Consider the following 25,929-nt stretch of genomic DNA (forward strand, 5'->3'; position numbering starts at 1 on the left):
GGAGACAGGCTTAAACGGAGAGATCGGGGATCAGAGTGACAGCCTCCCGGTCTGAGCGTTGTCGTGTCAATCTGCACGACAACAGGGACAATCATGGGTTCCTTAACGATGGAGGGGGTTCATCTAGGGCCTATAGGAACCAGGGTGATGGCCATGGATAAAGGGGCAAAGCTCATGTTTGGTTTTTCCCACGTACTAAATTTGTATGTCCCGGCCATCTTTTGCATTTGGTGGTACATTTCCTATTGAGAGTGGCCAAATTATGCTTTTTCTTTTCTTTTTAGCTGCATCAAACTTCAGGCATCGTTCTTGGCCCGACCCAAGGTGTGGATGAGGGGAGGAGGACCCTATGTGGACCTAGTGGACACATGTGGGCCCGGATGGGAAAAGACATGAACGGGGCTAAAATGAGTGGAAGGGAGTGATGTATATGGTGTCAGGAAGCAGGAAAACACAACCAAAATTGGGATTTCCCATGTAGTGCCAACCCTAAAGCTAATGCCCAGTAAAGGAGATCCCACGGGACTAGGATACAAGGCTAACCATGAAATCGGGTAGTGGAGACAAGAGTACAAACCTAGCCTACTCTTTCCACCGAATCCCCCCACCAATCCATGCCCAAAAGTGCCCATGACAAGTAAGGAAAATCACTCAACTCAACCAATGAAAATCGATACCTTCGGGGTCAGGAGGTCCACCTTGAAACATACAGTCATAACAATTCGGCGAACCACCACATGGTTGGCTCAGGTGGCAAAGATAATGGCACATCGAGCTATCTGGTGGGTGCAAGGGGTTGCTGGCTGCCAGCTGAGGACCATCTAGGAAAAAAAATTTCTCCTATATACACTACCCACAGGTTGTGGGTAACAGTGCAGACTTGAACTTTACGACCGACTTGGTCAAACTTGTAAATATGACTTTTCTCCATAATTTTCCAATAAAAATTCGAATGAAGCTGCCAATTCTTAACACTCCCTCTCAGCTTGGGAGGAATTTTTGGCTGCATCATAAGTACATGTCTCAACACAGGGGAATTTGATAGTTGCACCGTCATATCATCTTAGTTGAACAATGATGGTGCGATCCATAGAAGCAAAAGAATGATCCACACTAACAATAGGGGAGATCGATTTACCACAACCAAGTCCATGGCAGTCATAAATGACCTTGGTAAAGATCACATACACCATGTTTCCACTGACTAATTCTCACCCAACTTGATCCTCAATGATCAAGTGGTAGAAGACCTGCACCCAACACTTAGAGGAGATCAATTTACCATAACCAAGTCCATGGTAGTCGTGTTTGACCTTGGTAAAGATCACACACACCTAAGTCTCCTCACCTACTAGCTAGATGGGTGGCAATCTTGACAAGTTGAAGCATCTCAGTATGGCCCTTGGTTAATAATGACACAAAGGTGACTTGCGGGTAGGATGCATACAAGGGTATGTACTCAGCGAAGTTCATGGCTCCAAGGAGGACCCTCACACCCAAGAGCCTCACTGCTCATCCCCGCCCAAGTCCGTGGCTAGTCGAAAAACTGGGGGAAGAGCATATCCTCAGTGTTATTAATTAGCAGTGTTCCCTCCCAAGGAGGGATACATTCTCCTGCACTCCAAGTTGCTCTTTGAAGAATAAGAACTTCACTTTCAACAAAGGCTAGGTGAAAATGTCTATAACCTACTCACTTGTCGAGATGTGTTGGAGCTGTTGCACAAGATTTGTCAAAGTTCCAAGGAAGCAGAAGTGCCAAATTTCTTTCAACAAGATCAGATCACCTTGTTGTCGTGCGGATTGGCACGACAACGCTCAGACCGGGGGCTGTCACTCTGATCCCCGATCCCTCCGTTTAAGCCTGTCTCCTGCGGCTAAGGGGGGTAGTCCCTGTGAGATGATGAGACCAACTGTCGACCAGTTGGTTGGGAGACACAAGATACGATAAGATAAGCACTAGATGGATTTGATTAATTTAGCAGACCAGTGCCTTAAGAGATTGTGGTTAAAACGACTACTTGTTAAATGATATAAAAATATGGACCATGAACAGCAATCATCTATCATCAGCTAAATCACAATGCTCTTAAAATGACCAAAACGATATCCAGCAACTGAAAGTTTTGAAGAGATAAATGCCTTGAAACACCCCGAGTATCACAAATCATTAACCAGATATCAATTTCGTATCTCGACTTGAAAATTTAGATCCCAGCATGAAAGATATAACATGAAAACCACTGAGACTGGTAAAAATAATTTTCCACAATTTATTTTTTATTTTTTATTTTTTTAACTTTTTTCAATTTTTTATTTTTCAATATTAGAAAAATGAAAAAAAAAAAAAAAAAAATCTATTTTAAAACTAAATTATATTAAAACTAAACTAAAAAAAATAAAATAAAACAAAACCTAAATTTTTAAATAAAAACTTTTTATATTTTTTTTTATTTTTTATTTAAAAAAAAAAACAAAAGTTAAAATCTAATTAAAAATAAAATAAATCCTAAACTAAACCAAAAAAATAAATAAATTAAACTCTAAGAAAACTTGAATATAATGACTAATTAAAATCTAAAACAAAACTATAAAAAATTTAAATCTAAATCTATTTGAAACCTGAACTAAAGCGTAACCACTAAATAACCTAAAATTGTAACTACAATAAAACAAATTAAAATCTAAGAAAAACATCTAAAATCTAACATATATACAATCTTTTTCATGAAATAAAAATACAACCTAATTCTAAATGCGTGAAACGCATCAAAAGCATCAAAACGAAAATGCAAGACGTAACCCTAGCCGCAGAGGATTTCCTTTCTTTATCTGTGCAGGTCGGACGATGAAGGGTGATTGAGAAACCAGGCAGCGGAAGACTCACCGAAAAATACTTACCTGGCACCTGGCTCGGAGACTGTATGCGTGCTTGAGCACAGGTGACGGCGGATGACAGCAAAATGTGTTCGATACTTACCCTCAAAACTGGCCTGCGTACATTACCGTCACAATTGGTTCGATACATTTACCGTCAGCGTAATGAAATAAACTGGCCTGCGTACAATAAATTTCTGGCTTGTCAGCTGAAAGCTTTCGACGGAAACAGGCTTCCTGAGCTCTCGATTTGAGACCCTATCTCTTTCTTGCCACCCAACTCGATCTTGCTAACTGTCAAACGTTGAAAGAATTTGATGGTGGCTTTGGTTTGCTCGGATCGATTTCAGGTGAGCTGGGCCGTGTCGTTTAATCACCTTGTGTGTGCCCAGGTTGATAACGGAGATATTGACAGTCAATCCTGAATCGCCTTGATACTTACTCATCGGCTTCCCTAAAATCGATTTGATTCTCTGCTTCAAATGGACATTCTGACGGCCTTCGATAGCAAATATGATTTTGGGTTGTTAGTCTCCAGATGCCAGAGTGTTAGAACTCGTTCGGTCTTATCCACACATTCTGATATGTAAACAGAGACAGCTCTAATCATCAAATAAAACTGCATCCCCGGAACTCATGCGATCTGGACAAAACCCAAAAGAAAATGACGGATCTGGTTGAAAACGTGTGAGATCCAGTGCATGACAGGTCATCGAGGTTGGTTCCGTGTTGAGTATTTTCCTGTGGCTTGGATTTGCTGGCTGAGCAGCTGCAAAATAAACAAAAAGGAAAAAGAATGAAACCCTAACCTTAAATCTGGATAAAACAAAAAATTGAAACCCTAGAACAGAAAAATTTGAAACCCTAAGGCAGCTGATTAATGTACAGATTTGGCCCCTTAATAGCCAGATCTGGCAATAAGCACGGAAAATATTTAAAGAACAGAAATTTTAGATTGTCACTGTGAAAAACTTCAGAAAATCTCTCATGCAGATCAGAAAAATAAAACCGAATGATAGACCCAGGTTCAAATCCAACTGGGCTCAGCAAAAAATGCTTGCGGGAGTTGGCTGGTTCAGCCGAGAACTTCCCCGAACGCCCACAAAATTTCCTTCAATGATGTTTTCTGCACAGCTCAAAACAACTGTCAATAAAGAGGGCAAAAATGCTGCTAGATCTCAGGAAGTAATGGAGATACCTGCCATTATTACTTCAGAAACCCTAACAGCACCCAAACCCCAGCAAGTGAACAAGATACCTGTGCTCACAATACTCTACAAAAAGCTATTTTTAACGGCTGAAAATAACATATGCAGGAAATGAAACAATCTCACAGCATTTCAAGAGAGTAACACCAGCAAGATATGGACCCCAAAGTCTTCTTTTATTAACCAGAAACAGATTTTACAAGAGAGCTTCTTCAGTATCTGACTCACAGATCGAATTTTGAAATGACCACCTAAGACCCTATATAAAGGAAATGATCCCAACGGCTAGTTCGAATGATCCATGTAGAAATGATCTCGACCGTTGATGAGGATCAAGACATCTCTTGATCTCATCCGTCGATTTATTCACTTAATTTTTTATTATTATTTTTTAAATTTTTAAAATCTCTTATTATTTATTATTTTATTATTATCTTTTAAATTTTTAAATTTTTTAAAATTTTTTTTATTATTTTTTATTTATTTCATTTTTAAAATTTTTTAAATTTTTTAATTTTTTTATTATTTATTATTTTATTTCATATTTTTTAAATGGATCATCGAACTAAGCCTTTGGAAACATCACCTAGGACCTAGGACTTAGGACTCACGAGGGGATTTAAAACATTTTCAACCCTCAAGACACATTTCATGATGACTTTTTACAATTTACATCTCAAGGGGACAAACCCACTTAATACAGACCCTCACAAAACACCCAGTTCTGCGACACAACTATAATCTAGCAGATTAACACACTAGGATTCTCCTAAAGTTCTAATGACAAAATCCATCCCGGCTTTGGGGTCAGGTTTGAAGGAAAACTCTGCCGATCCATGGATCGGTGAGACGAAAAACCTTCCGGGACGTAGATTACCACTAGAAAGTTAGGTCCACCTAGGCAATTTTACATACATGACTCATATCTGCTAAGATTATTTACAATTAATACATGCAGACTGGGTTTACAATCAGATTGATCAAGCTGCTGATGACTGCTGGATGGCACGGACACGCTGATCAGGTGTTGCCCCTTTCTTGCAAAGAAAAAGGGGGTGTACTGCATGGGTAGTTGACCGGTAGAGGTCAACACACCTATCAACAGTATACATGTCATTCTAAACCCATTTTACAAGTTATGAAATGTAAATGATCCTAGTAAGATGTTGAGTATATGTAACAACCTAGGTAGGCATACTACTTTGGTGAAATGTTTCATCCTAGGAGGATTTTCATCTCACTGACTCATGTGTGTTTCTAAACACAAATGGTCAGCAAAGTTATTCCCTCCAACCTCACCCCAAAAGCTAGGGTGGAATTCTTTGTCAAAGTCTTAAGTAAGTCCTCTCTCTAGAATTTCTTGTTGCAACATTTCCTTCTCCTTAGCCCTGAGTCTCTCACTCTTCACTTGAGAAAACCACTCCCTCAATGATTCAACATGTCTTCCTCCTCTCCTTAGACTTTCTTTTGTAATTTTTCATTGAGTTAAATCCCTAACCCTAATCTCCTAACTAATGGATGGTTAGGATTAAATCCTAGCCTTACTTGAGACCAATGGTTGAGATTAGATCTAATTCACTAAAGTAAATAATTCACTTTTCTTTAGAAAACTTAGCCCGATAGTCAACATTAGTTAATTAATTAATGAATGAATGCACTCTTTCTAAGTTAGGAAAGAAGCACAAAAGTCAATTAATAAATTAAGCAAGTACCTAGAGAGCCTTTGGGCAACTTCCAAATGTTTGACACTTAGCCTATGCAGAAGCACTTGACCAAGCTATAATCATCAACATAATGGGCTCAAAGCTTACCTCTTCATCCCTTTAACAACAACAAAATGTGACTATGGTAGTCTCCATTCTCTCCTCTAAAGCTCTCACAAATCTATTCTCCTAAAAAATAATCCTTGTCAAAACCCTAACAAACATGAGTGCAATTGCAAATAGAACTAGAAGTTTTACGAAACAAGATTTTAGCAATGCCTTGTGTTGAAGAATCTAGGGCAATTAGTTATGATAGGATTCTTCTAGCAATGATAAGAATTTGTGAAGCACTTCTACTTTTCTTGATAGCTTGCTATTCTTCTTATTATTAGTGTATGTTCTTTTACTTCATCAAACTGCTACCAAAATACAAAAGACAAGAACACAAGATGTTGGCTCTCTGCCAGGGCAAAACCTCTCTCTCTTAGAGAGGAAAACCCTTTTTCAAATTTCTCTTATTGAAACTTCTATTGATAAATGCCAAACCCTAGATCCTTGACAAGAATATCCTCCAAGCACAAGTCAAGTCTTTGTCCTTCTTCGGGCACTTTGTACTCCTTCCTCTGGCACTTCGTCCTTCTTTCGGTAACTAATAATAGTCCTTGTTATGCTTGTTCTACAAGAGATATTCCTCTTTGATCCTTAGTAGATTCCTTCACATATGAAGAGTACTTTATCCCTTCTCCAACCGAGCTCTTTCTTGAGATATAGTTGCAGGTATGATATGACAACAGTGTGGCCCTATTTCTTCGCACGTGTGAGGGGATTCCTTCTAGAACCTTATGTGAAAGTCCTCTTTCCTTCTTCACTTGAGTGAGAGGCCTTATAGGCCTACTTTTCTAGCCCAAACAATGAGATATGTATGACTGTGGTGGAGGGTTGCTATGACAGCAGAGAGACCCTCTTTTTCTTCGCACGTGTGACTGCAATTGACCTTAGAACAGTCCTCTAAGGCTCGGTACTTTTTCTTCCTCCTTCGTTGCACTAGACGGTCATTTCTTTGTCCCTTTCTCACCCATAACTTGTCCCTTCTTCTTGCTGATTTCAGAGGTGATCTTCGTCATCATTGGAGGAGTCGACAGCCTCTTATATATAGAGGTTTGTCCCTTCTTTAGGCCGACTTGTAGACATGAGGCTGACTTGTCATTTATACTTTGGATTGCTTCTTTTAGTGATGTCTTTGCATGGAGGAGACTTGTGACTTTGCTTGGAGGTATTTCTTGGACTCTAATACATATATATACAAGATGTAACATGCCCTTAAGGGTCTTCAACATTTCTTTTGACTCTTTGACTTCCCTATAGCACTTTGACATGTGCTAGACCTATACAATGAGCAAGAAACTCATTGATATAAATGACCAAAATAATATTCCTTTTTTTATATAGCTACAAAGATCAAAATTACATTTATGAAGACCGAACCTAGTTACACTTTCTTCAACACCTTGTCCCTTGCCATAATATGTGGAAAAAATTTGGACATTAGGTTGAGCCTCAAATGCAAAAGAAAACATTATACAAAGGTTTTGTTGTTTGTGGTTAGGTAGTGCCCTAGGAGCACCAAGAGCATGCCACAAATTCAATATAGGAATATCTAGTATTCACTATGAAAGCGTCTATCACTTATCTAGGAATTGCATTGTGAGAAGGCTTCAAGAGACATATTTAACAATGACAGGGAACATATTTTTTAGGTTTAGGAGTGCGCTCCTAATATGAGTACATTTAGGAAGTGCACACCTTGAAGTGCTTTGGACTCACTTTCATCTTGATTGTGCTTCAAAATCCCAAGGAGGGGGCATTCCAAGTAAAACTTCACCCAGAGAATTTTTCTTAAGCTTCCAATGAAAGTAAGTGTGTTAGCAACAACCTAATTGAGAAGTATAGATACGAAAAATAAAAACCTACTAATGCAATATCAACTTTACGTCAAAAGATGTGCACAACAAATTCAATATTACACATTGTTTAATAGGTAGAACAAACATGGTTATGAAGCATACCTAGAATCTCCATATGATCAAAACCCAAAGAAGATATCCCACAAACGATAGGCGACTTTACCTAAATATCCATTTATATTGAGTTATAAGATGTTGAACCAAGCCAAGATGCTTTAGTCTACTGCTACTACTATATAGGTTCAATGACTTTCATAAGCAAAGAAGACAAAAGGAAATTGAAAGGTATGATTACCGCATTTGTTGCATCATACTTTCCTCCCAAACCTACTTCCAAAACCACAACATCCACCTGGAAGAAGAGAAGTGTATTTTCAAATATTAGATTTCATATCACCTATTGTTCCTCAGGTTATGAAAGCAAAACAATACCATATCAGTTAAAACCCAACCTTCCCTCAATCAAAATAGTACAACAAGAGTCACATATACATTAACCTCTTGGGTTCTACCATTTTCTCCAATACACAACTCATTTTGGTTTACATAATTCACTACAAGAATTTTGATTTGTATATTGTTCAAATTAGAATTGGTCCTAAAGGTCACATAAATACATTTGTAAATTCTTGTAAATATGAAATGTGTGTAATTTCCCATAAAAGCAAACAAGGACAAGTCACATAGGAACATGGGAGGTTATACGCAATGAAAAGTCCCAGCCTGCAGGTATGTAAAGGGAATATATAATAATAAAAAAACGAATGTTGAGGATGCAATTTGTGACTTTCCGATTCTCATTTCATCCAATACAAGTTGAGTATATTTTTGCTGCATCTTGAGGTTTTGTTTGATGTTGTGCTCTATTCTATGACAGCATGGTAATAAAGACATTCAAAGAGAGAAATGTAAAGTGTTATGGGTGAAATCCAAGCAATTTGGTGAACATGTTTTTTACTTTTTCTCTTGTTCTCTCCAAGTTCAGATCATTTTTATCAGCTTTTCCCAACTTTTTTCAAGAATTGGTCTTTGAAATTTTGTTGGAGATTGGTGTACTAATCCTATTTCTTCATAGATTTGTTATCTATTCCTGTTGGGCTGATTGCACATTTAACACACTGATTTCATTTTCAAGATCCATCCTTTGTTTTCTTGTGGAATGATGAAACCTCTTGATATGCAATGGCTACTCTCTTGAATCTTCTGTACAACATCTTGGTTTATGCAGATCTGAAGTTTTGACAGGTGTTTCAGAAATTATCTGATAGCAATGTTGACACTAACAAAGTTTGTTATCACGCCAATACATTCAGAATATCTAGAACATCAGAATACTCCATCATAGGATAAATAATTTATATATATAAATGTTTGAGTACAAAAATGATATGATATGATTGCACAATGAGGGCCCCGTATATATACTAAGTAAGATGTTCTTTCATGAATAGTCATGACTCAATTAATAGACATGTCCTTTCATAATTATTAGTTATACTATTTAATTATCCTTATTATTATTATGTATTGATATATTTATTTTATTTACGTTCATAACACTGTCTTTCCCTTTAGAAATACTTTGTCCTCAAAGCACATTTGATGAAAGACTCAATATATTTTTCTCTCTCGTAATGTCTCCGCATCTTTCCCAATTCTTTAAATTGTCATCTTTGACGATATAAAATGATATGACCTTCTAAATGTGGTATAGAATTGTCACACTGTGAAATGATTTAACCATCCCAAATCAATCTTCTGTGAAAACTTGCAGTTATTTAATCTTTAGACTTAATTTCATTGACATCAATATTTTTCAAAACATAAGTTGGTTGTTTCTGTCCTATATGATGTTGATACGTTGATTGGTTAAGGTATCTGCTTTTATGATGAGGATGTTGATAAGGTATTTTTGTAATTTTCCCTTGTCATGCTCATGGTGATTTCTTGATTTACTTCAGGTATTGATGTTGCTCAGTTGATTATGGAATCTTCACTTGAAATTTCCATCATCTATATTGCAGCATCGGAATATATTTGACTTCAATTAGATTCACATCTTTCTGAGTCATAAGATTAATGGGATCTGTATTTGTTCCCTTCTCCTCAACTTGGACATTTTCACCTGAAGACTTCGATGCTTTTGTCTGAAGAAGCAGTTCTATTACATTTTCCAATGACTTCTTGGCATTGGATATCTTGACTTGTGTAAGTAATTTTTGACCATGATCTTTTACGCGAGAAATTTTGTTTTTTTATTAGAGATAATTTCACCAAATTCTTTTTGCATCCTTGATACTGATTTTTGATTCTATTGAAGCATCAATTTTGAAATATCTTTAAAATCTTCTGATGAAGGTATTACCGATTTTGACTTCATTGTCATGTCTTGGAATGTCATCATCTTCTTCTTATAGGGAAACACCTATTGAATTTTGTAGTTATGGTGGGTCTTCATAATTTATATTTTAGCCCTTGTAATATAAAATCTAATTGTAAGACATGTTCTTCAAGTTATTGTTGAGAAATCTATAGGGCAATTATTAGAGTGATTTCTCTTTACATGATAACTGCTTGTGATGTCTTTTTAATTATTAGCTTTATTACTTATTATTATGTTTGTATATCATCAAATAGTTACCAAAACAAGAAGAACAAGAACACAGACTATAGGTTGCAAGCCAGGGCCAAAACCTCTCCACCTAAGAGGAAAACCCGCAAATCCCTTCTCTTCCTTATAGATTCTTCAATTGACGAATTCCAAGACCTTTAGACTGAGACCAATACCCTCCAAGACCAATACCAACCTCTCCAGATGATGTGCTATCCTTGATCCAGTCAAACCCAGTTAAAACTCTTCCAGTAGCATCACTTCGGACTTCTGCTGCAGCGTTTTGGCCTCCACTGCAGACCTGAAATTTTCGACCCTCCTATAGTTGTTGTTGCCACACGTGTGAGCCTCGCTTGGCCTTCCAAGGCTTCCTTAGACCTTCGCTTGCTCTGACTTTCGGAGCTTGAGGATGACCTCTGGTGACGTTCGCTTGACCTTCTTGCCTTCCTTTCTCCAAGATCGAACTTGTAGATGAAAACCCTAGATCTGCTACAGAAACACTAGTCCTCCTCTGCACATGTGAGAGAGAAATAGCCCAAACAAAAGTCTTCTTTGTCCTCTTCCTTCTTCCCTACCTTCTTCTTCCTTCTCCTTTGTGTTGATTTTTGGTAGCATCAGATGTGCTTTAGCCATGAAAATTGGTGGAGAGGATAAAGCACATGAGATCTCCAAGACCCAGAAATGGTTTGGACAAATTGTACCCGGTTTGGGAGATATTAAAATAATTAATATTTTTAAAATAAAATTTTAATGGGTTAGGAGAAATAAAATATTAATGGGTATTAATATAAAACTGGGTTTGAAGGTTCCAAAAGTCATGGATCAAGCCAAATCTAATCTTAGACATTGATTAGAGATTTAATCTTAGTCGTTGAAGGAGCAACGAGAAAAGGATAAGAGGAGTCTTGAATGTCAGTTGGAAGATACAACAAAGTGATCAGTCATTCATTTTGCTAGAGCAGGGTTAAGCAAAAGTGAATAAGTGATTAGCAGCGAGGGGCAGTGAGTACTGGACAGAGAGGCAAAGACAGTACTGAGAGACCAACGCAGAAGCAGAGAGAGCGAGAGCAGTAGCCAGTTCAGGCCATGCAAAGCCCAACAGAGACAGCGTAGAGGCCAGAGGGATTGCGTCATCCACGCAGAGGCTGTTGGAGTGATGTAGAGGGTCCCAAAGGCTGCGCAGTGCCTCAAAGGGATGATGCAGAGGGTCCTGGGGTTGACGCAGAGGCTAGAAGGGCCAGTGCAGAGCTTTAAAGTCGCTGGAGAGGGTTTCGTGGGACGGGTTTTCCAAATACCTGCTTCCGAATATAGAGGTATTGCTGCGTGTATTTTTTCTCTGTCAGGTGAGCCGGTTAGGCACACAGTTGTACTCAAGGAAATACTGCATAGTAATAAACCCTTAGAATAGTTGCACTAGTTTTCCCGCATTGGGTTTTTCCGGGGACATTTGTCCAAAAATAACGGTGTCACTTGTGTGTTTGTTTTCTTTTAGCTGTTGATATGTAGATGTTGTGACTGTATTGTGTTTATTTCGGTATTTAAATGTTTTAAATAACTTGTTCAGAATTTACAAGTAGAAGAAATAAACCAGCAGAATACAGATTAATTTTCTAACGAATAGACTTAGAAAATTCAACATAGTATCAGAGGGTGGTTGCAGATCACAGGAAAGCTAACGGCATCAGCTGAGCAGAGCATTTGCAACAGAATTAGTTGACCCGAGTGACAGTAGTTGATCCTTGCAGAAGCAACAAAGGAAGGATTGACGCAGAGGGACTGCGTCATCAGTTTGGGCCTGAGAGAGGCCAGCGCAAAGGCTGAGGAGGGCAAAAACAGGCTCATGTAGAGGCCAGGAGGGCTGACGCAATTGGCTGAGGGAGTTGTTTTGCTGGTGCCAGGATTGCACAGAGCCAAGAGGCTCAATCCTTCAGTTGTTGGGGCAAAGGAAGTTGTGGGCAGTTTGCAAGAGAGAAGCTGGTGGGGTACTGTGGTCAAAACAATACCTAACAGGGCAAAACCAAGGTAGAGGGAGTTGCTGCCGAGGCGGATTTCTAGCCAAGGAATCCAGATTAGTGTTGCAGTTGCACATATGATCGGAGAGGGGCAACTTGATAGTTGGCAGAAGGATTTCCAGGAGGGAAATCGGGAGTCAGAGGGAGTCCAGAAGTGAACTTCCAAACGAGAAGTAGAAAGACTCAACAGGAGTCGAACCGAGAACTTCCAAGCAGGAAGTAGAGAGACTCGAAGGAGTTGATACAAAAGAGTAGAGAGATGGTCGTGAATGGGCTAAGAAATCAGGACAGGCTGAACGGAGTGCCCAACTTTGTGGTCTGGAAGGCCAGGATCTTGTCCATTCTAGACAGACATCGTATCAAGGGCTTCGCCTTAAGAGTAATGGCTATCCCAGTTGACCCAGTAGCTAATGAAAGGTACGAGGAGGCAATGGCTAAGGCAAAGTGCATCATCCTTGATGGGGTCAAGGATCATGTGGTCCAACATATTGCCGAGAAGGAAACGACAAAGGAGATGTGGGACACTTTGAAGACATTGTACCAGCATACTTCCGTGCAGAGGAAGATGCTCTTGGAGAATCAGCTAAGGTCATACCAGATGCAAAAGGGAGAGTAGATAGATGTCTTCCTCGGTCGGTTGAAGGAGATCCGTGACCAACTGACTTCCATAGGGGCCATGCTGGATCAGGAGTTGATGGTGAGGACCACACTTAATGTAATCTCCGAGGAGTGGGAGACATTTGTCCAGAGCATACTGGGCAGGGCGAGTCTTCTAGATTGGGAAGAACCGTGGGCGAATCTTTGTCAAGAAGAGACCAGACGGTTGACCAAGACAGGAAGTAGCAGCAAAGGGATCAGGATCAAGAAGGAAGAGGAAGAGGATGTGGCTCTGGCATCTACAGGAAAGCAGGAGAAGAGGAAGAAGAAGGACCTCTCCAAGGTCAAGTGCTTCCAATGTGGGGAACTGGGTCACTATGCGAACCAGTGTCCCAGGGAGAAGAACAAGGGAGAAGTTTCTGAGTCTAAGGCAGCGCCAGCGAAGGCGGAGAAAGAAGTCGAGGAGGATGACGATTGTGCCATGAGTGCTCATGTACCTATAGAGAAGAGGCGGAGAGACATCGAGCTGTAGTCAGGAGGACTACAGGCGATGAGGGGCAAGATCCTTGAGGTACCCAACCTCTTGGATTATACCTGGCTATAGGAGCCCCGAAGAGGAGTACCAGGACTAGCGGATGTAGGTAGAGACAGATGTGGATGAAGCGACAAAGAGTGATACAGTGTAGGAGTCCCCAGGCAGCGCGAGGCTAGCAGGCTGCAATAGTGTGGATGGTAGAGAGAGGTTTGCAACGGTGCGAGATGCAGGGAGTTGTTGCAGCGATGCAGAGATCAATAGAGGGAGCAGTTGTTAGCAGCAGAGAGAGCTTCAACATCAAGAGTGTTTCTAGCCTAACAGGGATGTCAAAATATGGGTGGATCAGTTACTTACTTCTCAGTAACTGAGTTGCAATGCAGTAGCAGTATGCAGCAGCACGATGCAGCATGATGAGACGGGGATGTAGTGCATATCCAGTGCTGGGTGGATGGACCAGTAGCAGCACGAATGCAGAGGGAGTTGTCGTGCGGATGCAATAGTGGCAATGGCAGGGCCATGGGCAGCAGTATAGGATGCAGCAGTGCAGAGGATGTTGGGCAGGGAGGCCTAGCATCAACACAGGTACCGGTGCCAGATTGTTGAAGTTTCTAAGTTTACTTAGTTTAGAAACCCTTCATGCACTTTTTCTAATTTATTCCTACCTACTTGTTATTTTTCTTTAACAAGTTATTTATAGAGTAAATACTGAAAATAAACACTAGTGCATGCTCAACATATTACAGATCAGCAACTAAAAGAAACAAGAACAAACACACCACATGACACCATTATTTTTGGACCAATGTTCCCAAAAGAACCCAATGCAAGAAAACTGGTGCAACTATGTGAGGGTTTTCTTATTAAGCAATATCAGAGTACAATCAGGGTGCCGAGACTGGTCTACCCAACAGAGAATTTCCTTAGCCGCTATACCTCACAGTTTGAGAGAAATCTCCTGGCTGAAACCCCGGAAAATCCTTCCGGCAGCTCCTCAACACAAACCTGCTCTACAACCCCAACGTCTGCCCAATCTTGACTGCGTCAACCCTTCTTTGTCTCACGCTGGCCCTGCATCAGCCCTAGGAGGCCCTTCAGCCCCATGAGGCCCTTCGTCAGCTCTTGGAGCCTCTACATCAGCTGCGTTGGCCCCTCTGGTGCTCTGCACAGCACTTGGATGCCTCTGCGTGGCCCTGCGTGAGCCCTTGCTGGCTCTGCGTCACCCTCCTTGGTTGTCGCGTTGCTCTCCCGGCACAATCTCTGCCTTCTCTATTTCTCTGTACTCAATTCCCCTCAGCTGCTCTCCCGATCACTGATTATATCTCTCTTAGCAAACCCCACTCTAGAGAATAGAATGACTGATCATCTGGTGTGTCCTCCAAGTGACCCTCAAGCCTCCTCTTATACTTTTCCTGTTGACATCTCAACGGCCGAGATTAAGTCCTTAATCAATGGCTAAGATTAGATCTGGCTTGATCAATGTCTTTTGGACCATTCTAACACAGATTCATATTAATACACATTAATATTTTATTTTCCCTAAGTTTAGACTTAGGGACTCCATTAAAAATATTAATTATTTTAATATCTCCTAATTTGTTTAGAATCTGCCAAAACCCTTTCTGGGTATTGGAGATCTCATGTGCCCCAACCTCTCCACCAAATTTCGTGTCTAGAGCACATCCAATGCTACCCCAAATCAACACTCTCTCTTAGCGAGGATTGTGCTCTAGCAATACTCCTCATTGAGTATTACTCTGATCATCCAGCATCAGTCCCTGTGCTGATGCTAGGCCTTCCTGCCCAACATCCTTTGCACTGCTGCCTCCTGTACTGTTGCCCATGGTTCTGCCACTGCCACTGCTGCATCTGTATGACAGCTCCATTTGCATCCGTGCTGCTGCTGGTCCTTTCTCCCAATACTGCACCTCCTCTCATCATGTTGCATCATGCTGCCCACTGGTGCACCGCAACTCAGTCACTGAGAAGTAAGTAACTGATCTCTCAATTGACCTCCCTGTTGGGCTAGAAACACCCACTGATGCTGAAGCTCCCTCTACCGCTGACAAGTGCTCCCTCTCTCTGACCTCTGCGCTGTTACAACAACTCCCTGCATCTTGCACCGTTGCACATCTCTCTGTGCCTTCCTGCACTAGTGCAATACTCCTATGCCTCTCGCACTGCTGCAGCCTGCTAGCTCTACACTGTCTCGGGACTCCTACATTGTAGCTCTCTCTGCCACTCCATCTGCATCCGTCTCTACCCACCCAGCCAGTCCTGCTACTCCTCGTCAGGGCTCCCGTAGCAAAGTCTAATCCAAAAGGTTGGGTACCTTAAGGATTCTACCCCTCATCGCCCGTGGTCCGCTTGACTATAGCTCGATGTCTCCCCACTTCCGCTCAAGTGGTATGTGTGCACTCATGGCACAGTCATCGTCTATCAAAACTTCCTTCTCTGCCCGTGCTAGCGCTGCCTTAGTCTCAGAAGACTCTCCCTTACTCTTCTTCCTTGGGCACTGGGTCGCATAATGACCCATCTCCCCACAGTGGAAGCACTTGATCTTGGAGAGATCTTTCTTCTTCCCCTTCTCCTGCTTTCCCTTAGATGCTAGGGCCACATCCTCCTCCTGCTGAATTTTGATCCCTTCGCTACATCTACATATCTTCGACTGCCGTCTGATCTCTTCCTGGTGAAGAGCTGCCCACATCTCATCCCAAGGTAGGAGAGTCACTATGCCCAGGATACTCTGGACAAACACTTCCCAATCTTCTGAAACAACATTCAGGGCTATCCTCACCATAAGCTCCTGATCCGGTGTCGCTCCTATAGCAGTCAACTGGTCTCGGATCTCATTCAGTCCTTTGAGGAAGGTGTCAATCAATTGACTCTTCTTCATCTAATACGACCTCATCTGGTTCTTAGGCAACATTCTTCTCTGCACAGAAGTATGCTGGTATAGGTTCTTGAGAGCCTCCCACATCTCAACTGTTTTTTCCAGGGAAAATTTTAAGACCCCCCCCTAAATTTACATGTATAATAAATGGGCGAATCTCTATGGTATATAGGAAAAATGGAAGGTGATTTTATCAATAATATGATATGTATATATAATTTTTTGGCGAATCTCTCACCAGGCATGGCGAATATTTTACTCAATTATAAAATCTTGTGTTTATTGAATACACAAATGAATACATTGCATTTCTTTAAAATATCTTTTGAAATCAAAATTACTGAAATTACATATCGATAACCTAGTGGGTGTAGGATAAAATTCACCCGTGCCATTCACAGAAAGCATGAGAAAAAACCTAATACTATATATAAAACCAAGAAAAATCCAAATTCATCACTTCTAGGGACCTCATAACCACCCTGCCAATACACAAGTATGTTCTTGTTTACCCAAATTACAATCTGTTTACTCCAGCATATGTTGGAAAGTTATAAAATGATGACTAGTGCAATCAATCTATTCCTTTTAGCCCTGGATTTGTTTCAGTTTAAAACAGAAGTATACAAATATACTTGTCCAATGTCTATGCTTTAACCATTCACCTTAACATGTTTTTACAATATAATTTCCTAAGTCTACTTAATATCTTCATTATCATAAAAACCAACCTATATCCATCTTAACTCCACATCTACCACTCTTAGGGGGATGAAATCTATTTATCCCTCTGAGCACTTGGTAGACCCAAAATTAAGATGGATCTAAGATGATAGAATTTCCCCTTTAAATAGTCTATGCTCACATGAATACCATGGTATTACCATGGGTCAATACCATGGGTTATCATAAACCTGGAGCTTAAAAATTACTATTAGTAATTTATAAAAATTAATAAAATTAATAGTTGATTTTTATTTTATTTTTTATTTTAACCAAGCTAAAATGTTTAACATACATTAAATTACAACATCCATTTTTACTCTTGATCGGATCAAATATTTTTTCACTCTATGCTAGTTTGCATATCACGATATTTGATACCTCTCGGGGGTTAGTAGATCCAGAGTAAAGATGGATCTATGCTGGTTTAATTCCCCCATTTAAATAGGCTACATTCCAAGTGAATACCATGGGTCAATACCATCTGCCATTTTGGTGAATACCATAGGTCAATACCATGTGCCATTTTTATTTTTATTAATACTAATATTAGGGTTAATCATGTTTTTTTGCATGGTATTAATAACAATCTAGTCCATGGTATTTGTCCCATAGTATTTTTCCCATAGGTTTCACCTAAATATAACACATTTTTTGAGTGTTCGTAAATATAAGGTGACTTATGGAGTAAATATAAAAAAAATGTTTTATTTGTTTACCATACCTCTCGTTTATTTATATTTTTATTAATTTACCATACCTGTTTTACAAATATGGTATTTGGCCCATAGGATTCACTTAAATAAAACCTCTTTCTTGAGCCTTCATAAATAGAACGAGGGTTATGGACTAAATATAAAAAGAGGTTTTATTTATTTACCATGCGTCTAGTTTATTTATATTTTTATTTATTTACCTTTTGAGTAAGTATAAAAAGACATTTTATTTATTTACCATACCTCCACTTTACTTATATTTTTATTTGTTTACACCCTTGCATGTATATAAGGTGACTTATGGAGTATATATAAAAAATGTTTTATTTATTTACCATATCTCTCATTTATTTATATTTTTATGAATTTACCATACCTCTTTTATAAATATGGTATTTGGGTCTTTGGCCCATAGGATTCACTTAAATAAAACTTATTCTTGAAAATGGGCTACTGGATTCACTTAAATAAAAGCTATTCTTGAAAATGGGTGAATGGAAGATTGTAACTCCTAATTTCAAGGGCTAAATTTACCTTTTTTACCCTCTCCCTTAAAATAAGGTGCTCTATTTGAGGTGATTTGTAAAAATGTACTATGATACAAACTATTCGCCCACTAAAAATCTAAAACCCCTTAATTTCGCCAAAGGGCGAACATTCGCCCCTAAAATTTTCTATGGTTGTTTCCTTCTCGGCTATATGTGGTACCAGTACCACATGATCCTTGACCCCGTCAAGGATAATGCACTTGGCCCTCGCTATCGCCTCTTCATACTTGTCTCTATCATTGGGGTCGACTGGGATAGCTATAACCTTCAAGGTGAAGTTCTTGACACAATTCCTATCAAGCGCTGATAAGATTCTAGCCTTCCACACTGCGAAGTTCGATTCTCCGTCCAGTCTATCCTGGACTCTTACCCCATGTAGTGCCATGACGCTCCTCTACTTCTCTCCTGGAAGTTCTCTGTTCGATTCCTCTGAGTCTCTACTTCCTGTCTGGAAGTTCTCTTCTGGACTCCCTCTGAGTCTTGATTTCCCTCCGGGAAATCCTTCTGCCGCTTGTTGAGATGCCCCCTACTCTGATCGTCTTGTGCAACTACACTACTGATCCAGGTTCCTCGGCTAAAAACCCTCGGTAACAACTCCTCTGGCCCTGCTCTGTCAGGTACTGTTCTGACTATAGTACCTCACTAGCTCCACTCTGCAATATTTCTGTAGCCTTCTAGACCCTAGCAACTGCCTCTCTGTGAACTGCATCAGCCCTTCTCTGCCTCACGTTGGCTCTGTGTCACCCCAAATGGGTCTGCGTTAGCCCTAGGATGCCCTGCGTCAGCCCTCTGGCCCTCTACATTAGCAATGTTGGCCTCTCTGAGGCTCTGCGCAGTTCCCGGCTTCTTCTGCGTGGCTCTCGCTAGCTCTACGTCACACTTCCTTAGCTTCTGCACTGCTAGAAACAACTTCTTTCACCTAGGGACAATTGTTTTCTACTGTTATTGCTCCGCTCGGCTGATGTCTTTTAGTCCTCCTGTGATCTGCAATCATGCTCTGATACCATGTTGAGGTTTCTAGGTTTACTTAGTTTAGAAACCCTTCATGCACTTTTTCTGATTTATTCCTACCTACTTGTTATTTTTCTTTAACAAGTTATTTACAAAGTAAATACTGAAAATAAACACTAGTGCATGCTCAACATATTACAGACCAGCAACTAAAAGAAATAAGAACAAACACACCACATGACACCATTATTTTTGGACCAATGTCCTCGGAAAAACCCAATGCGAGAAAATCGGTGCAGCTATCTGAGGGTTTTCTTATTAAGCAATATCAGAGTACAATCTGGGTGACAAAACTGGCCTACCCAACAGAGAATTTCCTTAGCAGCTATACCTCACAGTTTGAGAGAAATCTCCTGGATGAAACCCCAGAAAATCCTTCTAGCAACTCCTCAGCACAAAATTGTTGTGCAACCCTAGCGTTTGCCCAATCTGGACTGCGTCAGCCCCTCTTTGTCTCACGTTGGCCCTGTGTCAGCTCTGGGAGCCTCTGCGTCAACTGTGTTGGCCCCTCTGGTGCTCTGCGCAACACTTGGCTGCCCCTGTGTGGCCCTGCGTGAGCCCTTGCTGGCTCTGCGTCACCCTCCTTGGCTGTTGCGCTGCTCTCCCAACACAATCTTTGCCTTCTCTGTTTCTCTGTACTCAATGCCCCTCAACTGCTCTCCCGATCACTGATTCTATCTCTCTTAGCAAACCCCGCTCTAGAGAATAGAATGACTGATCATCTGGAGTGTCCTCCAAGTGACCCTCAAGCCTCCTCTTATACTTTTCCTGTTGACATCTCAACGGCCAAGATTAAGTCCCTAATCAATGGCTAAGATTAGATCTGGCTTGATCCATGTTTTTTGGACCATTCTAACACAAATTCATATTAATACACATTAATATTTTATTTTCCCTAAGTTTAGACTTAGGGACTCCATTAAAAATACTTATTATTTGAATATCTCCTGATATGTTTAGAATCTACCCCAACCTTTTCTGGGCATTGGAGATCTCATGTGCCCCAACCTCTCCACCAAATTTCGTAGCTAGAACACATCTGATGCTACCCCAAATCAACACAGATAATCAGAGTGATGGTCAGTGAGGAGTATTACTAGAGCACAGTCCTCGCTAAGAGGGAGTGTTGATTTGTGGTAGCATCGGATGTGCTCTAGCCATGAAAATTGGTGGAGAGGCTAAAGCGCGTGAGATCTCCATGACCTAGAAATGGTTTGGACAGATTGTACCCAGTTCGGGAGATATTAAAATAACTAATATTTTTAATGGAGTTCCTAAGTTTAAACTTAGGAAAAATAAAATATTAATGGGTATTAATATAAAACTGGGTTAGAAGGTTCCAAAAGTCACAGATCAAGTCAAATCTAATCTTAGTTGTTGATTAGAGATTTAATCTCGACAGTTGAAGGACCAACGAGAAAAGTATAAGAGGAGGCTTGAGGGTCAGTTGGAAGATACACAAGAGTGATCGGTCATTCATTTTGCTAGAGTGTGGTTGTTAAGCAAAATTGAATCAATGATCAGCGGTGAGTACTGGACAGAGAGGTAAATACAGTACTGAGAGACCAGCGCAGAAGCAGAGAGAGTGAGAGCAGCAACTAGTTTAGGCCACGCAGAGCCCAACAGAGATAGCGCAGAGGCCAGAGGGACTGCGTCATCCACGCAGAGGCTGCTAGAGTGACGCAAAGGGTCCCAAACGCTGCGCAGTGCCTCGGAGGGCTGACGTAGAGGGTCCTAGGGCTGACGCAGGTCAGCAAGAGGTTGATGCAGAGGCCAGAAGGGCTAGCATAGAGCTTCAAAGTCGCTGGAGAGGGTTTCATGGGACAGGTTTTCTGAATACCTGTTTCTAAATATAGAGGTATTGTTGCTGTGTATTTTTTCTTTGTCGGGTGAGCTGGTTAGGCACCCAATTTTACTCAAGGAAATACTGCATAATAATAAACCCTCAGAACAGTTGCAACGGTTTTCCCGCATTGGGTTTTTCCGGGGACATTTGCTAAAAAATAACGGTGTCACTTGTGTGTTTGTTTTCTTTCAGTTGTTGATCTGTAGATGTTGTGACTGTATTGTGTTTATTTCGATATTTAAATGTTTTAAATAACTTGTTCAGAATTTACAAGTAGAAGAAATAAACCAACAAAATACAGATTAATTTCCTAACAAATAGACTTAGAAAATTCAACACTTTGCTAGAATGAGTGATGGATGAATGTGTCTCAAGGAGGTTGAGTTTCCTCCTATATATAGGCTCTTCAAGGTCGACGTGGCTCTTCCTTTTAGGCCGACTTGCCAACTGCCTGGCTGACTTGGTCTTGGAGGGTATTTTGATACATTTAAAGACAAAAATAATTTCTTTACAAGTTACAATGTGCCCGATGGGGTCTTCAACTTATGAAAATGACTCTTTTGACTTCTTGACCTAGGACAAACCCTAGAAGCACTCAATGGGTGCTTGACTTATAAAATAAAAGACCTTGAGCATGAAACCCATGCTCTTAAAACAATAATAATAATTTTCTTTCATTTTACAATTTACAAGAATCAAAAGTAAATTTCATATTTATGAAGACTAAACCTAGTTACACATTTTTCAACACTCCCTCTTGACTGGGGAGGTATTCATAAATGGTACATGGACATTATCAATCTAAAGAGATCTCATAAGAAGAGTTGGATTGGTAACCCATCTATTTAGCATCATACCAACCAACATTGTCACATAACAAGGCCTTGACTAACAACTCTATCTCTTCACAAGATCGGAGCACAATGCTGGCGACACCAATGATTTACAGACACCGTCATCATTGTCTCTCAAGGTACATACTCCACCTGGGTGTTCATAGAGTATGACCTTCTTTGGACTATTCTTATCTTGGATAGCTAGTCCTCAAAGAATATCAGTCCACGACTACTCTTATCTTGGATGCCCTACCCCATCCTCAAATAGTATCGGATGCCAGATGCTTACCCAATCCTTCATTTTGTCTTCCCAAGTGAAGACAAGAATGATGTGCCTATCTCGCCCTCTCAACTAGGGAGGGTACATCAACCAAACCAAGCTTGTCTCTCAAATACACAAGCTTCTTATTAGAAGAGATTTTGTTAATACGTCAACTTCTTGTTCATCAGTGGAGACATATTGTACCTACAATATACCACCCTGTACTAGCTTCCGAATGTAGTGATACTTGTTGTGGATATGCTTTGTCTTTCCATGAAGCACTGGGTCTTCAGACAATCATATACAACTGGCGTTATCATAATGTATCACTATAGGGTCCATTGGTCCTTCAAATAGGTCAAATAGCAGCTTCCTTAACTAGACCGCTTCTTTGCTTACTTCATAGGTTGCAATATACTCAGCCTCAACACTACTCAAAGCAACTGTATCTTGCTTTTTGCTCATCCATGAGATCATGGAGGATCCCAAACTGAAACATACTCCTATAGTGATCCTTCCATCTTGCTCACTGCCTCTCCAGTCAGTATATCCCATCAGGTGGACATTATTCCTTCTATCGTATTTCAGGCAGTAGTGGATGGTTCCTTGCAGATATCTCAGAATATGTTTTGCTGCTACCCAATGATCATGCTTTGACTCCACTTGGAATTCACCGAGAACATTTACTGCAAAGCATATGTCTGTTCGAGTATTCACCAAGTACATCAGTGAGCCGATCAATTGTCTATACTTGGAAGGATCCACAGGGCTCGATTCAGAACTACAGAACCAAATGACATGCAAAGGAGGATTAACCAAATGATTCAGCTGCAGCAAACTAGAGAGGAGGTGTACAACAACACTCAGACAATTCAGGACAAGATAAAGAAAATCTTTGATCGAAGGACAAAGGTTGAGGACTTTCAAGCTGGTGACTTGGTTTTAAAGTGGGATGCTAGAAATGAAGAAAAAGGGAAGCATGGTAAATTTGAAAACCTTTGGAAGGGACCTTTCAAGGTTGCAGCATTTCACGGGAGTAATGCATACTTGCTACAGGATTTAACAAGGGAGTTTCTTGTTGGAGGGCCTGTGAATGGCAGGTTCCTCAAACATTATTTCACTTGAAATCAACTAAATTTCATCACTACATTGTATATATTCATTTAATTTTTAGTATTGCAAGTGTGGGCAGCTGTTATTAGAATTTGAAGCCCGAAGAGAAGGCCCTGAGATTTTGATGGTTTGCTGCCATTTTCTAGAATGTAATCAGTTTTTGAGTCAGTTTGAGCCAGTTTGGAGTTAAGTCAAGAAGTCAATAAGCCCAATGGTTAGGAACTTGGTCTACGGTGTTCTTGGCACCTCACAGGGAGGATGCCATCCCCATTGGAGCCAATGTTAGTATCCTATAGTCATAGTAGTCAAAAAATAAATTGTCTTACAAATTTTGTTAAAAGTATAAAGGTGTCGCTATGATCTTAGGTTGGAATAAGATTTTATTATTCATTGTAAATATGTCAAAGTGTGTCAAGAGTCACAAAAATAGTCTTTTATATCCCAAGGGGTCAAGTTAAGTAGGTCTAGGGTCAAGTTGCATCAAGAAATCATGAGCAAGATTGTGTTGCCATGCTTTGTCATCATGGGCACAGATTTGTAGGTGTCTTGAGTTAGTTAAAATGTCAAATCATGATTAGTCATGACATCAACAACAGTACAATGGTCAAGAGGACGATGTTGCGCTTTTTCCAAGTGCTATGCTTTTGGTTATCAAGTTCAAATTGTAATTATCGCCCATCAAGTCCGCTCTCAGCCACCTTGGGAGGTTAATTACATGATTATCTTCACATAAGATCTCACAACACTCCATTTTTCCATCAGAAAGCTCGTTGTGTGGTCGTTTATGGTCATTGTGCAAAGGAGGTAGGGGAGCGTTGCACTTGCAGATAGTGTTGCGTTTCTCTCAACCTGGTGGTCAAATCGCCTCTCCAGGTGCAAACTCTAGTTTTATTCAATACCTTGGTTTTGTATGATTGCCAAATTGCATGCATGAGCTAAGAAAACTACTTAGAAACCTGCATCGTTGCGCTTTTTGTGTGTTGTGTTTTTTGTGTTTACCCTTGCCAAACAGTTAAATTCCAGTTTGCAGCCTCCATATATAAAGTCTACCATGTGATTGAAACTAAATTGAAGCTCCTTACCTAAGCCTTATGTGTCTTATAGAGTTGATTGAGTTTGCTTTCTCATACGTTGCACTTGTCTATATAAATTTTCTACCACTAAGACCAAGCATGCAGTAGTTGTCTTGGGGTTTTCAAGAGGTGATTGGTGTTAATTGGTCTGTTGTATAGGGTTTTTTGTTCTCATTTGTCATCAAAGATTAATTTGGAGCCCCTTTTTCATTATTGTTATCACACTTGTTGCACCAATTAAATTTGCATTGAGATTACAGTTTAAAAACCCTAGAGTATCCCTCTGCTGCAAAAAACCATGTCAACTCCAGAGGGAAGGAAACACAAGGGAGGTGCCATTGTCAGATTTGAACCCCAAGACCTCACATTCATCAATGCAGACCCAATTAAATTTGCATTGAGATTACAGTTTAAAAACCCTAGAGTATCCCTCTGCTGCAAAAAACCATGTCAACTCCAAAGGGAAACAAACACGAGAGGTGCCATTGTCAGATTTGAACCCCAAGACCTCACATTCATCAATGCAAACCCAACTATCAGAGTTTCCTTTGAGCAAGTGGGATGTATCAGGTTTTGTGAAAAAATTCAAGGGTATAATGTACAACTCACTAAGGAGTTTTCCATGAACTTTAATGGGTTGGAGGCTAAGGTTGGAGAGCTCACCTTTCCAGTTTCAGATGTCACAATATCAACTGCAACAAAGATTCCCCTTCAGGGAGAGCAATGGTTCAAGGGCATGCCTCTTGATATTGCCCATTATAAAGATTTTCTAAAGCTTGAGTATAGAGATAAGGAGTATGGGTCCATTGTTCCTAAAGAGTATTTACTTGAACATCACAGCAAGCTTTTACAAGCTATTCAGAGGTATTTTACATGTGAGGGTAGGTTTGGAAGGATTTATCAATACCATTTTAGACTCTTGATGCATTTTACAGGGAAGAGCCCCTTGAATTTTCCCTTCTATCTATTCAGGAGTCTTAGCAAGATGGTAGACAAAGTGCAAGGAAAACAAAGCCAAGTGGAACCTAGCCTTTTCCACTTTTCCTTAACTAAGTTGTTGGTATTGGAGGAGCTAAATAAAAGAAATCAATCATGGCAGTCATTTGTAGATTCTTCAAACCTGGTGGTTGACTTACCAACCAGTTCTTTGAGCAAGAAAGAAACACCCTCAGCAGTGGTAAAAGACATTCAATCACCAACTAGAAGTTCAGTGAAGAGGCCTCAGCTACAGTGCAATCAACAGGAAAGAAGAAAGGCAAGAAGTTACAGTTTTCTCCAGAAGTGGTGGATGTCCCTAAAAAGCCCCTCACTAGGTCTGTTGCAAAAAGGTTGCCCTTGGAGCAGACATTTGAAGCCATGGAAACCATACCAGAAGATGAGGTTGTTGATGATAAATTCAAAGAGATT

General features: G+C 40.2%; 1 protein-coding gene across 5 annotated transcripts in view; it reads right to left on the bottom strand.

Moving 5' to 3' along the window:
• The window catches only part of LOC149147539 (folylpolyglutamate synthase-like), a 592,546-nt gene that overhangs the window by 268,777 nt on the left and 297,840 nt on the right, over positions 1 to 25,929 (bottom strand). For all 5 annotated transcript variants that reach the window (XR_016262194.1, XR_016262193.1, XR_016262192.1 and 2 more), the window contains exons 7-8: positions 8,045 to 8,101; positions 7,852 to 7,912 (exon numbers count right to left, since the gene is read on the bottom strand). Coding sequence is in view for 2 of the 5 variants with exons in the window: in XM_089437869.1 (XP_089293995.1) it covers positions 7,852 to 7,912; positions 8,045 to 8,101 (118 nt within the window). In the remaining 3 variants the exon portion in view is untranslated. The remainder of the gene's footprint in view (positions 1 to 7,851; positions 7,913 to 8,044; positions 8,102 to 25,929) is intronic.

This window comes from Pinus tabuliformis, chromosome 9, assembly GCF_031772625.1.
Source record: "Pinus tabuliformis cultivar Carrire ecotype Pingquan chromosome 9, CPIR1, whole genome shotgun sequence".
Taxonomy (NCBI): domain Eukaryota; kingdom Viridiplantae; phylum Streptophyta; class Pinopsida; order Pinales; family Pinaceae; genus Pinus; species Pinus tabuliformis.